Source organism: Lepus europaeus, chromosome 5 (genome assembly GCF_033115175.1).
Source record: "Lepus europaeus isolate LE1 chromosome 5, mLepTim1.pri, whole genome shotgun sequence".
NCBI classification, from domain to species: Eukaryota; Metazoa; Chordata; class Mammalia; order Lagomorpha; family Leporidae; genus Lepus; species Lepus europaeus.
Genome location: NC_084831.1, coordinates 13,825,815 through 13,838,683, shown reverse-complemented (window position 1 = coordinate 13,838,683; position 12,869 = coordinate 13,825,815). Strand labels below are relative to the sequence as shown.

Here is a 12,869-nt window from a genome sequence, read left to right as displayed (position 1 = left end):
GGGCTGTCTGCCAGTCCACACCATCACTACCATACTAAAGCAGACTCTGAATCTCACCGACAGCTGGGCTAACTCTTTGCTGGGGGAGCTGTCTTGTGTGCCACAGCATGTGGAAGGGCTCCTGTGGCCTCTTCCTACTAGATGCCGGCAGCACTCCGCCACCTCCCACCAGCTGTGACAACCAAAAATGTCTCCAGACATTGCCAAATGTCCCTTGGGAGAGCCAGATCATCTGTGCTTGAGAACCGCTGCGCTTTAGGGATATAAGGTCTAGCATTTGAGTTCACAAAAACAACCAATTACACAAACAGCATGTAAGGGGTTTGGGTGTTAAATAATTTAGTACAATACTTCAATATAGACACCAAAACAGTTTATGGACTCTGACACTGCAGATACAGCAGTCAATGTGCAGCAAAGGAGGGGGAGAAGGTTGTGTTCTAGTCTTCAAGGTCAAACTACTTTGACCTCTAAGAGAATCCAAGCCACTGTGGTGTTTACAATTCCTGTGTCCTGTAGCACTGGGCACCACTCTGGTTACTGTATTTCAGGAGACATATTGAGATGATGTGGTGGGCATTAAACTAGATAACACAAAGCATATGAACTAGTGATGTTGAGCAAAAGAGCAGCTCCGAGGGACATGGTGGCTGCTCCAGCTGTCTGTCATTCCAAACAGCACGTTTACTCGTACAGAGACACTCAAGTGTGTCTGGTAATAAAAGGAAAGTGTGCTCAGCACTACAGTGACTGGACAGGCTCAGGGCTGTGTGAAGCCCAGGACTGGCACTCTCGGGAGCCGCCCAGATCTGGATCACCCAACCACTGAGCATCTGAAGTTCGGCTGAGCGGAGAGGTGCGCTACACGTGTGACAGACTAGCTTCTGACGAGTTCATATTAAAAAAAACTATTATCTTACCAGTAATTTTTATATTGATTATATGTTGAAAGTGGTAATTTTTAGGTAGACTGGCTTAAATGTGATTAAAATTAGTTTCACCTGTTCCTTTTTACTTTATTAATCTGAGAGGCAGAAAATGCTGGGGCCCCATTCCAGGCCTACTGAATCACACACTGAGGCCAGGGCCAAGCAATTTAGTCCCTCCAGCTGTTTGAAGTAGCACACCAGGTACCAGATGTTGAGAAACATTAACCTGGAATCTAGAGTCTAAATAAGTGATTCCAAATTATGACAGCATGTTAAAATTACCAATGAAACTTCAGCTGATCTACGAACAAGCCAAGGCATGACATTTTTTAAATGAGTGTTTCCACTGGGCCAGTAGTGTTGAAAACTACTTAACTAGGTGCCAAAGATAGGACTGCTGTACAGGTTATGTGAACCAGGCAAGATGTTCTGTGAGCAGCCTTCCACCGCTCAGATCCGACTGGCTAAAATGCTGCTCTCGGGGGCAGGCACTGTGGCACAGCAGCATCCCACGTGGGAGCACTGGTTCCAGTCCCAGCCACTCTGCCTCAGATCCAGCTTCCAGCTGACACATCTTGTAAGGCAGCGGAGGACGGCCCAAGTACGTGGGTCCCTGCCACCCACGTGGGAGACCCAGATGAATTTCAGGATCCTGGTTTCAGGCTGGCCCAGCCCTGGCTGTTGGCAGCCATTTGGGGAGTGCACCAATGGGTGGAAATACCCCTTTCTCTCTCCCTTCTCCTTCCCCTCCCCTGCCCCTCTCTCTATGAGTCACTTTGCCTTAAATAAATAAATAAACGCACAAGAAACGACTGGAAGATCCTCACCAGGGATGCAATGGCCAGATCCGCAGTTGAGAAGTTTAAAAAATAATAAAATAAAAATTAAAAATAAAATGACTTGTTATAAATAGCAAAATTAGTAATTTTTCAATGCTTCAATTTTAGAACACTACTAACTAGTAATGTAATTTAGGGTTACATCCAGTAAGATGTAACAATATAGTCCAGAGACAGGCCAATACTGTACTGCTAATCACTACACACTAAAGCCAGCCATGCTTTTACAGACAACATCCACCACATTAACTTTACCTTGAAGCCGAATTCAATTTCTGTGGGTCTACCCTCTAGATAACACATCCAATGTGACAATGGTCCTTGATACAAATGTTGTAAGTCTCTCTCTGATTAATCTATGCTAAATGGGGTCAATTCATGTAAAGGCTACATTATAGCAAACCAGCCCATTCACTCTCCCAAGCCACCAGAGGTCCCAAAATGCTACAAGTATCATATTGTCAAAATCATGCTTATAGCAAGATGCTACTATGATCAGATTACAGTAGAAAGGAAGAGCGAAACTGTCAACTTTAGTACCCTAACTTCATATTTCACCCTGAGTAATCAATAGAATTATTGTTTTATTTATTTGGGAGACAGTCATCAAGAGCCCCCATTTGCTTTTGCTGGTCACTCCCCAAATGCCTGGGAGCCTGGAACTCATTTCAGGACCCCATGTCCCGGCAGGGACCCAATTACTTGGGCCATCACTGCTGCTTCCCAGGCGTGCATGAGCAGGGAGCTGGACTCAGCAGCAGGTCCAAGACTTGAACTCAGGCACTGCTATGTGGGAGGTGGGTGCCGTGGGCAGTATCTTTACTGTGCCAAACCCAGTCCCTCAATCAGCACTTAATAACAGATGCTGACCCCTGCTGCTCCATCTCTATCATCACCAGACACTAAAAGGCCACAACACCAGAGGGCTGACCAGTCCACCTCAGGACTCCCAAGCGAAGAGTGTGTGAACAGAAGGGGGTTATTTGGCTTCATGGAGCCCACATCAGGAAGACGATCATTCTGTCTAACGCTCAGGGACCTCAGCAGTGAGACATCAGCGTTCCGGGCCCGCTGGCTCTGCAGGCCCTGACCCTCACTGCTCTCCTGTTTCCCAGGCTGCTGTCATCCGCGGCAACTTACAGATCTTCCAAAAACAGTGCGCGTCTGTGCCTCTCTACGTAGGGCTCCCCACCCCGCTCCTCTCGGCCCTTCCGACCCGATCAGAGCCGCCCTGCCCTGCCCAAGGGCCGAGTGTGTGCTGAATGGACGAGGTCTTCCCGCCCACTCCAGAGTGTCCTAGCTGCTTCCTCCTCGGTAACACCAAGGAAATCAGTCACTGCTAAGACTATTTCGAGCCTTATTTTAATTCTTTGTATCATTCGTCCCCACAGCGTGATTCAGGGCCTGGGGAGGTGGGAGGTCCCTGAGACCCTCCCAAGGTAACCACGAAAAACGGTTTTCACCTCCTTCACCCCCATTCTCTCCCAGTACACAATGGAGCTGTCCAGAGGCTACCTGATACACCGCCCATAGAGCCACACAGGTGTGGAGAGCTCAGGGGATGGCGTCTGTTCACTCTCCCGTCGCAGGGCTTCCTGTTTCGGCCACACTAAACACTGGTGGCTGCAACTGACACAAAGGAGTTCGGGCTCCTCCGTGATGGCCAGTGTGCCTCCCTTGCTACCCCAGAACTCGCTAAGTATCTTAGCCATCAACACACTCCCAGCGCCTCCCCCAAGGAACGGGTGCAGACGCGGGGGTGGGGGGGGGAGCCCCGAGATGCCGCCGCCTTCCCAAAGCTTCCCAAGACCCCACTCCGCCTGGCGCACTCAGTTCCGCTCCTAAGCAACCTTCCGCCGCCAACCGCAGGCTCCTGGGCCCCCTGAGAGGTCTCGCCTAGCACGGCCGACACCGGCGACCCCCGGCCCACCCCGACCGCATACACCGCAGAGTCCGGTGCTCAGGCTTGGGCGGGCGGGCCTGTGTGACACTGTTCTCTGCCACTCAGAGAAAAGAAAAAAAAAAAAAAAAAAAGTGGCAAAAGCTTGCTCTCTCTACGCCGGGCACCGGGAGAGCGGACGCAGCCGGGCCGTTCTTGCAGCTTAAGCGAAAGCGCCCGCACGGAAGGCTGGGACGAACGCCGGGAACCCCGAGAAGTCCCACTCGCCCGAGGCTGGGGCACGCGCGAGTTAGAAAAACGGAACAGGCAAACCCGGGGCAGTTCGCGGGCGACCCCGACCGGGAAGCGGCGGCGAGCCCGAGCCCGAGCCCGCCTTCCTCCGCACCCCGCACCGCACCGCCCCGGCGGCCGACCCGAAGCGGGCCGGCTCTCCAGGCCCCTCGTGCCGTCTGCCCCACGAACAGCCTCCGGGGTCCCCGCGCTCGCGGGAGGCGCTCGGGACGCCCGCGAATGAATGGACGGGGGCGGGCGACGGTCGCCGGCCCGGCCCGGCGCATCCCCCGGCGCCGCCTCCCGCGCTCCCGGCCCGCCTCACCCGTCCCCCGGCACCTCCCGCAGCTTCAGCCCCAGGGCCTGCAGCTGGGTGGCGAAACTGGCGAACTCCTCCTCGCAGCCGCCGCCGCCGCCGGACTCCGGCCGGTTCCGTCGCTCCTTGGCCAGGGCCCGGCGCGCCGCCCGCTCGTCCCGCTTGCGCTCGGCCTCGACTTTGCGGCTGCCGCTGCCAGGCCGGCTCTTGGCCGCCTGCTTTCGGGACATGGCCTCGGCCCGCCGCGGCAAGAGAGGAAGCCGCAGGACCGCCGGGCGGCCGCCTCAGGTGCCGAGGAGGCGAAGCGGCGCGGGGCGACGGAGCCCGGCGACGGCGGCGCGGCTACCGCGCCTGCGCGGAAGCCACGGCCCGCGGTCACGTGACGAGGTCTCCGCCGACCCCGCCTCCGCGGAGCGCAGCCGGCAGGCACCATGGAGAGCGCCTGCGGGGCTAGAGAAGCAGCCGTCTTGGCTTGTCCTGCGCTGCCCCCTAGCGGTGGGGCGGTGCTTCAAGGGAGGAGCAGGTGGAACCAGACCCGGTTCCCCAATACACACACACACACAAAATCAACACAATCAAAGAGAAATATTAATAGGAGAGTGAAGCGACAAGAGTTAAGAAAGGAAGGAGACGACAACGAAAGATGCAACCCTGGCTGTGTGCCCCTGTCTGGGATAGGCGCTTTCACGTGGTGCATTCTTGTGTGGTTGTCCCCAAATACAGGAAACAGCCATGAGGTTAGTAAGTGGTTGCAAGGCTGCACAGCCAACAGGCAGAGCTTAGCGCCTCCTCCGGAGCCCGTACACTCCCTTAATTCCCGCCCTCTGCGCCTTCCCTCATAACTTAACCACCAAGCAGCCCTCTGAGATCACTGATGCTACCTCCGGTGCGCCAGAGTCCACCCTGGACGACCAACCTGGCTTTGCCTGGATAAGGATTTTCCTGGGATGCAGGAGTTCCTGTTTTAACACTGCGACAGTCCTGGGAAAACCAGAAAAATCCACACTCACGGGACTTGGAGCCTAACTCCACCAGTAGTCTCCTCCTCTCCCCTCCCCTATCTTGGCTCCTCTTTTTTTTTTTAAGATTTATTTATTTATTTATTTATTTATTCATTCATTCATTCGAGAGGCAGAGTTACAGACAAAGAGAAGGAGAGACAGAATGGTCTTCTATCCACTGGTTCACTGCTAATAGGAAACAGGAGCCAGGAGCTTCTTCCGGGTCTCCCATGTGGGTGCAGGGGTCTGAGGACTTGGGCCATCTTGTACTGCTTTCCCAGGCCATAGCAGAGAGCTGGATCGGAAGAGGAGCAGCTAGGACTCAAACCGGTGCCTATGTAGATGCCGGCACCGCAGGCAGTGGCTTTGCCCACTACACCGCAGAGCCAGCCCAGCACCAGAGCCAGCCCAGCCTGTAGTGTTTCTATTTTCTCACCCTACCAGCAAGTTCCCCTGGGACAGTCAGATCTGCTTTCTCAATTTCACGGAACATCTCTATCATCAATACGTAAATAACTCTCATTACCTATGCTAGGGGCCTGAGATAACACCAAATTAACAGACAGGACAGTTGCCTTCTGGGATCCCAGGGTCCAGTGGGGAGTGTTGTAGAACCCCACAAGGCCTGGTGTGTGGGCCAATCACTGACAGTGGAGTGGGAGAAGAAAGCAAGAGTTTACTGTGCAACGCACAGAGCAAGGAGACAGGCAGCCAGCACTGAGTTCCTGAGCTCCCCGAGAGGTGAAAGGGGGCGGACCTTACAGATTCGAGTTCCAGTTGGGGTTGTGTGGAGCGTGACCAGCTTGCGGGCAGGTCTCTGGTTGGTCCACAGTGCTCATAGCCTTCCTTTGATTGGTCAACGATAGGAGGCCAAAGTGGGCTTTGGTCTGTCTGGGGTCTAGGGTGGGCGGGACATTAGTTTCTTTGATCAGAGCCTGGAGTTCCTGTGAAACCTCTCAGATAGAGCAAAGCATTGGTGAAGACCGCATTCGGGGTGTCTGTGATTTGTGGTCTCTCCATTGCCCTTATCCTGGGTCCCTCCCTTAATGGAGCGAGTTAGTCTTGGAGAGGATTCATAATCACCAAAGTGAACACAAGAGGAACCATGGGCCGAGGGCGAGAAACCAGGGCCTGGTAAAGACTACATCAAAGGCAGGAGAGGTAGGAGCTCGGATTCAGGGCTACAGGCAAGGACCCGGCAGTCACAGCGCTGCAGAACTTGGCCAGGGAGTTCAGAGCAGAGGGGTTTGTGTCTTCTCCCGGACGGAACTTGGTTTGAGGAACAGCACAGGGCTCTAGCAGTGACCCAGGAAATAGAGAGCGGGGTGTGGTCCCGCCGTAGGACGAGAGGGAGCCCTCCGAGTGGAGTGGAGCTGTTGAAGGGCCCTAAGCAGAGGACTGACATATCATGTTTGCTTTTAGAAACATGACCTTGGCTATGGTGGAGAGAGTGGGTTGAAGGGGGATGCTTTGGGTTGGATGCTGAATGTCCCCCAAAGGCGCACGTGTTCAGGAATTGCTCCCAGGATGGAGCCTCTAGGAGGCGGGGCCCAGAGGGAAATCCTTGGGTCACTGGGGGCGTGCCCTTGCAAGGTCATTCTTGAGAGAGGGTTTTTGGGCTCAGTTCAGTCTCTCTGTGTTCCTGACTCAAGATGCGACCTTTAGCTCTTCCATGTACTTCTGCCACCCTCACCAGACTCCCCAAACAATGGGGTCACGCAATCTTGGGCTTGACTCTCCCAAACGAGCAACAAAGCAAAGCCTTTCTCTTTGTAAGGAGAGTTGCCTGGGGTATCTCACTGTAGCAAATGCAAAGCTACAATGCAAAGGGGAGAAGTCAGGTAGGAGGGTCCTGTGGGTGTCCAGAGACAGGTGATGGTGATAGTGGGGGACAGATGGACAGATGTCACGTGTGAGCTCGTGACACAGAATGGGATTGGGTTGTTGTCAACCACCTTGCGTGTTTCACACTTTCTGAATTGCCTCCTTCACACACACACATCCTGCTTCTCAGGGAGAGAGAGCCTGAGCCGTGGCCATCCTCACCCTTTCCTGCATGGCTATTCCAAGGCCTGCACTGACCCCTCTGCTTGCATTGAGTTAAGTAGGGAGGCCGCGCTAGGAGTGGGAAACCAGCCGACAAGACGGCAGAGAGGTGAGTTCTGGTCCAGTCCACCACTGACTGACTGCATGATCTTGGGTGAGTGGCTTTGTCTCCCAGCCTCCTTTTTCCTCTCCTGTATAATGGGAGTGACGACAGGGAGCACCATGACAATTGCGGTGGTATCATGGCCAGCCGTGGTGGTGCGTTCCCTGGGAAAGCTGTGGCATTGCAGATGGGAGCAGTCATCCGTGCCGCAGCCTGGCAGAAGGAAGCCAAGGAAGGCGTGGAGGGCAGGCTCTTGCCTGTGATTTGCCTGATCACAGGAACAGTCACAACCTCAGTTTACTGCACGAGCCACACGACAACTGCTAGCCGCTTGTACAAGAACACTTGCCTGACACACGCTCCGAAGCGCGATCCGATGAAACAGCCCGCTGGGACCCGCAGACTAGTTTACCTAGTAGTGCCTGCCGACACTGCCCGAGCAAGCTCACATCTCTCACCTGACACAGTGCCGGGGGATTTCTTTCAAAACACAGTCCATCATTCTTTCCTCTTTCTCCACTAAGATCCCGGCTTCCCACCCTATCCTGCGCACGTGCGTCCTGGATGCAATCCTATTCTTTGTCATCCCCCAAATAACCCCCCCCTGCCTGGAAATTCACATCTATATTTTTGTTTGACAGCTATGAGAGAAGCGCTATTCTCATTGTTTTGCAAATGCTATCATGTTGAAAGTCATTATTACAGCAGAGGCACCAGCCAGCCCAGCGCTGTGGTACAGCGGGTTAAAGCCCCGGGCCTGCAGCTCCACTTCCAATCCAGCTCCCTAATAATGTGCCTGTGAAAGCAGCAGAGGATGACCCAAGAGCTTGGGCCCCTGCACCAACGTGGGAGACCCGGAGGAAGCTCCTGGCTCCTGGCTTCGGATCAGCCCAGCTCCAGCCATTGCAGCCATTTGGGGAGTGAACCAGTGAATGGAAGACCTCTCTCTCTCTGTCTCTCTCTCTCTCTCTCTCTCTGTGTGTGTGTGCGACTCTACCTCTGTCTGTAACTCTCTTTCAAATAAATAAAATAAACCTTTAAAAAAAGTCATGCTAACAACCCAATGAGATAGGGACAATTTTTATTCCCCCTTTGTATGGGAGAAAACTAAGGCACAGGAAGGTTGAGTAACTTCTCTGAAGTCACGTAGCCAGGAAATGGCAGAGACAGGATTTGCAGCCAGGACACCTGGCTCCAGCGTCTACGCTCTGAACCACTGTGCTGTACATCACATGTGGGTTTTCAGGAATTGCAAAGCACCCTATATAACATATCAATTTAGTCTCCTAACTCTCCTAACATCTCCCTTATTTACTGCTGATATAATCTTTCTACCTTCTCTTTCTTCTATCATTGTGTCTGATGTTCTAAGTTCCTCTGCACTATAGTGGGTCGCAAAGACGAACCAAAGCCTTTGAGGAAGGGGATTTCCATCCCAGGTTCACCGCAGGCAAGTCATTTAACTCTTGAGGTTTGGTTTTCTATTCTATGGACATCAGAAGGGAGGGGAGAGCTGTAGAGCCCCCGCACACAGTAGGTCCAGCAGTTGCTAGAATGATCCCTTTGCTTGGGGAAAGCTGGTGGGCTCAGGGGCGGAGCCCCTGAGAATTTCGGCATCCAGGGACATCGGGTTTGTCATGGGAAAGCGTGGGGGAAGGCAGAGTGCAACTATACAAGGAATCTTCCAAAAACTCAGGGTGCATGGAATTAAAGATAAGTGTATTTGGGTGCAAAACATTTTGAAATGCACGCATAGTTGATAACCATCAGCATTTTCCGTGAGCTTTCTGAAGATGCCCCTCGTATGGACAGACATGCAGTCACGTGCCCTTCTCAGATAAAACTCTCGCTTGCAAAAGCCTGTCACCTCAGCCCTGCACAGAATTTGGAATGAGCTGGGTCCTCCACCCTCAGCAGAGGCCTGGGTTAGCCAATGTCTCTCTTTACCTGCAAAGCAATACTGCTTATAAATTATACCTAAGTCCAAAGGGAAGGGGTACTTATGAACTGACCAGAAGTAATTAAAAGAAACATCCTACCTTGTCAGGTGGCATTGAGTACAAATTAGTGCAAAGTGTGACTAATGGAGCTACAGTCAAGAAAAGCAGTTTTCAGACTTTCAAAAAAAACAGACTTCCAGAGCAGGGACTCAGTCGCTGCTCCTGAGAGGTAAATGAGCCACCGTGGAGGACAACCTGAGCTGCCTGGTGCCTACATTCTCATTCTCTACCCTAGAAATAGAAACACCACGGCCCGTTACCTGTCTTAAAGCAAACCGTGTGTGCAGGCAATAGAAGCCACGTGCATGGAGGTTTAAGTCACTATGGCGTGTGAAAGCCACCAACTAGAAACAGCCTGGGTGCATGTCGATAGGAAAACGCTTCTTACACTATGGAACAGTCATCAAGTGCTGTGCAATGGTTTAAAAGAATGTCGTAGGTCAGATGCATTCACACAGATACCTCTCTCCTAGGCATATGGTTGAATGAAAAAGCGCGCAGCAGGATGATCCGCTCTGAATCCTGTGTGCGCAGCACCACGACACCGACACGCCGTGGGAGAACTGAGCACTTGCTACAGGTGCACAAGGGGGTGACAGAAAGCTCATAGAAAGTACAGATTATGAAAGAATTGCACATGGCTTTGAAAAACTTTTGCCCTGGGGCCTGGCATTGTGACACAGTGGGTGGAGCCACTGCCTGCAACACCAGCATCCCACATGGGCACCGCCTGCTCCACTTCAGATCCAGCTCCTTGCTGTTGCATCTGGAAAAGCAGCTTGAGCCATTGCACCCACGTGGGAGACCCGGATGAAGCTCCTGGCTCCTGGCTTTGGCCTGGCCCAGCTCTGGCCGTTGTGGCCATTTGGGGAGTGAGCCAGTAGATGGAAGATCTCTCTGTCACTCTGCCTTTCAAATAAATAAATAAATATTTTTTTTAAAAAAAGTTCTTCCCAAAAAGAAACCTGTGTTTTAATCCAATTTTCCAAGAATTTTTTGAAGTCCCTTCTTATATGGGTACTTAAATCTGTAGCAAATGGTCTGGAAAGATATACACCAATCTGAAAATATTGAAGAGAAAAGACAGAGAGTGACTGTATCTCTATTTTATGTGCATTTTTTAAATGAGAGTCAAGTGTTTGTGTATGAGAGATATAAGTAAAGGTATAGGGGCCGGCACTGTGGTGCAGCAGGCAAAGCCACTGCTGGTGACAGCAGCATCCCATATGGGCATCAGTTCCAGTCCAGGCTGCTTCACTTCCAACCTAGCTCTCTGCTGTGGCCTGGGAAAGCAGTGGAAGATGGCCCAAGCCCTTGGGCCCTGCACCCTGGTGGGAGACCTGGAGGAATCTCCTGGCTCTTGGCTCTGGATCAGTCAGCTCTGGCCATTGTGGCCATTTGAGGATTGAACCAGCAGATGGAAGACACCTCTTTCTCTGTCTCTCTCTCTCCCTCTGCCTCTCTGTAACTCTGCCTTCCAAATAAATAAATAAACCTTTTTAAAAAAATAAGTAAAGCTATAAGATTCATTTTAGTAGATGAGCAAAACTGTGTCCTTCCCTTCAAACTGCAACCCTGCAGGGTTCTCAGAGATTCCTCAGTGAACACACGTGTGTAACCAGCACACTGCTTCTCCCCGAGGACAGCATCGCTGGAATTTAAGAATTCTGGGCTCTTTTTCCCTTGCCCCTCTCACCATCTCAGCCTCTGATCCATTAAGCTCTGTTGTTGGTCTCCTGTTCTTGTGCACACAGGACTCTTCAAGCAAATTAACTAGCAATTCCGCCACATCCACATTGTCACAGATTGCCTATATAGATTTTGAATCAATGGTTTCCACTCTGGCACAGAGGACGTGTGCAGACAAACCAGTAATCAAAAAGGACAAAGAGCGTCCCCTCACCCCACCCCCAGACCCACCCCCTCAGATGGATCTGACACAGGGCGGATGCTCTGTGCAGGTGTTGCCTGGCAGAGTCTCTGCAAAGGGTGAGTTCTAGGTGTGGAGAACCTGGTGCCCAGACAGGTCTTTAGTTAGTTGTTTGTTCCTAACATTGCGAAAATGCAACAGGGGGCTGATTATCTTCCAGGTCAGTCTCCTGGTAGATGACAGAGAAGAGTGATCATCAACAATAACTACCCCCCCCATCTATCTCTATCTCTCTCATTCTTTGTGTGCTCTGTTTTTGAGCTTTTTTTTATTATTATTTGACAGAGTTAGAGAGAAAGAGAGAGAGAGAAAGGCCTTCCTTCCGTTGGTTCACCCCCCTAAATGGCCGCTACGGCTGGCGCTACACCGTTCCGAAGCCAGGAGCCAGGTGCTTCTTCCTGGTTTCCCATGCAGGTGTAGGCACCCACTCAGGCCATCCTCCACTGCCCTCCCGGGCCACAGCAGAGAGCTGGACTGGAAGAGGAGCAACCAGAACTAGAACCCAGCGCCCATATGGGATGCCGGTGCCGCAGGCAGAGGATTAACCAAGTGAGCCACGGTGCTGGCCTCTGTTTTTGGGCTTTCTAATGGCTACCTGAGCTGCGTGTGTTGTTGATCTTGTGTTTTTCTGGCTGTGGTTCTTGCTCTCGATAGTGGCAGGTCACCCTCCGTGTGCCTCTCTGCCTCACTTTCCCTCTCTGACTTTCTCCCTTTGAATTTGGTGCATCCCTTGTGTCACCGGCTTAGCACACAGTGGTGCAAAGCAAGAGCACCATGGAGGGGTCGGCTGGAATTGAGTCCCCCGCCCATCTGTGCTGTTTACTGGCCGTGCGCCAGGCAGGATTTTCCAGAGTCTTCCAAGCTCCGGCTTCCTGATCTGGAAAATGCGAGCGGTGCAGCCGCTTCTTCAAGATGTCCTGAGGTTCAACATCCCGACCCCGGCGAGGTACCTGACACCAAACATCCGACTTTCCTTCTCTCCCCTCCTCTTATCCCTACTCCTCTCTCTCTCTCCCCACTCTCTCTCTTCCACCTCATCATTCCCCATTCACTGCACTTCCCCTTAAATGACTGAAATATATTGCATTTGGGAAATGAAGAGCTCAGTACCCTCATTGCTGCTTTTTGCAACCACAGAGCTTCCAGGAACCCACAGAGACAGAATGCTTTGCGTTGTTCCCAAGGGGAATGAAAGACACCATTGTCCGCAGTGACCTTCATCAGCTGCCCTTCATGGGGTGGGGGGTGGCGCTGGCCATAAGGGAGGTAAGGGGTTCCTATCTCTCCTGCTGGGCAGTGAAATGGCTAACCCTTGAGCTGCAGGCCTTATCTTTACAACTCCAGTAATTTCTTTGTTGGGTGGCCCTGTGCCAGAGATCCTAATCTCTCACAGTGTTTGTTGTAACAGCCATGCTTGCATAAACTAATTACCCACAGCTGCAGCAGGAGAGCAGGGCACCGGGGCAGGACCACACCTTGGCTGCCGGTGCACCGACCGCCACTGGAGGCTTCTCCCGCGGGGCACACAAGGGGGC

General features: G+C 52.5%; 1 protein-coding gene across 4 annotated transcripts in view; it reads right to left on the bottom strand.

Annotated features, from left to right (window-relative positions):
• Positions 1–4,559, bottom strand: part of OTUD3 (OTU deubiquitinase 3) — a 28,655-nt gene extending 24,096 nt beyond the window's left edge. For 2 of the 4 annotated variants that reach the window (XM_062190551.1, XM_062190554.1), the window contains exon 1: positions 4,264–4,558. In XM_062190551.1, coding sequence (XP_062046535.1) covers positions 4,264–4,484 — 221 coding nt within the window. In that variant the 5' untranslated portion in view covers positions 4,485–4,558. Of the gene's footprint in view, positions 1–4,263 lie in introns of all 4 variants that reach the window. The other 2 variants (XM_062190552.1, XM_062190550.1) reach the window with 2 other exon arrangements.
• Positions 4,560–12,869: the final 8,310 nt, after the last annotated feature.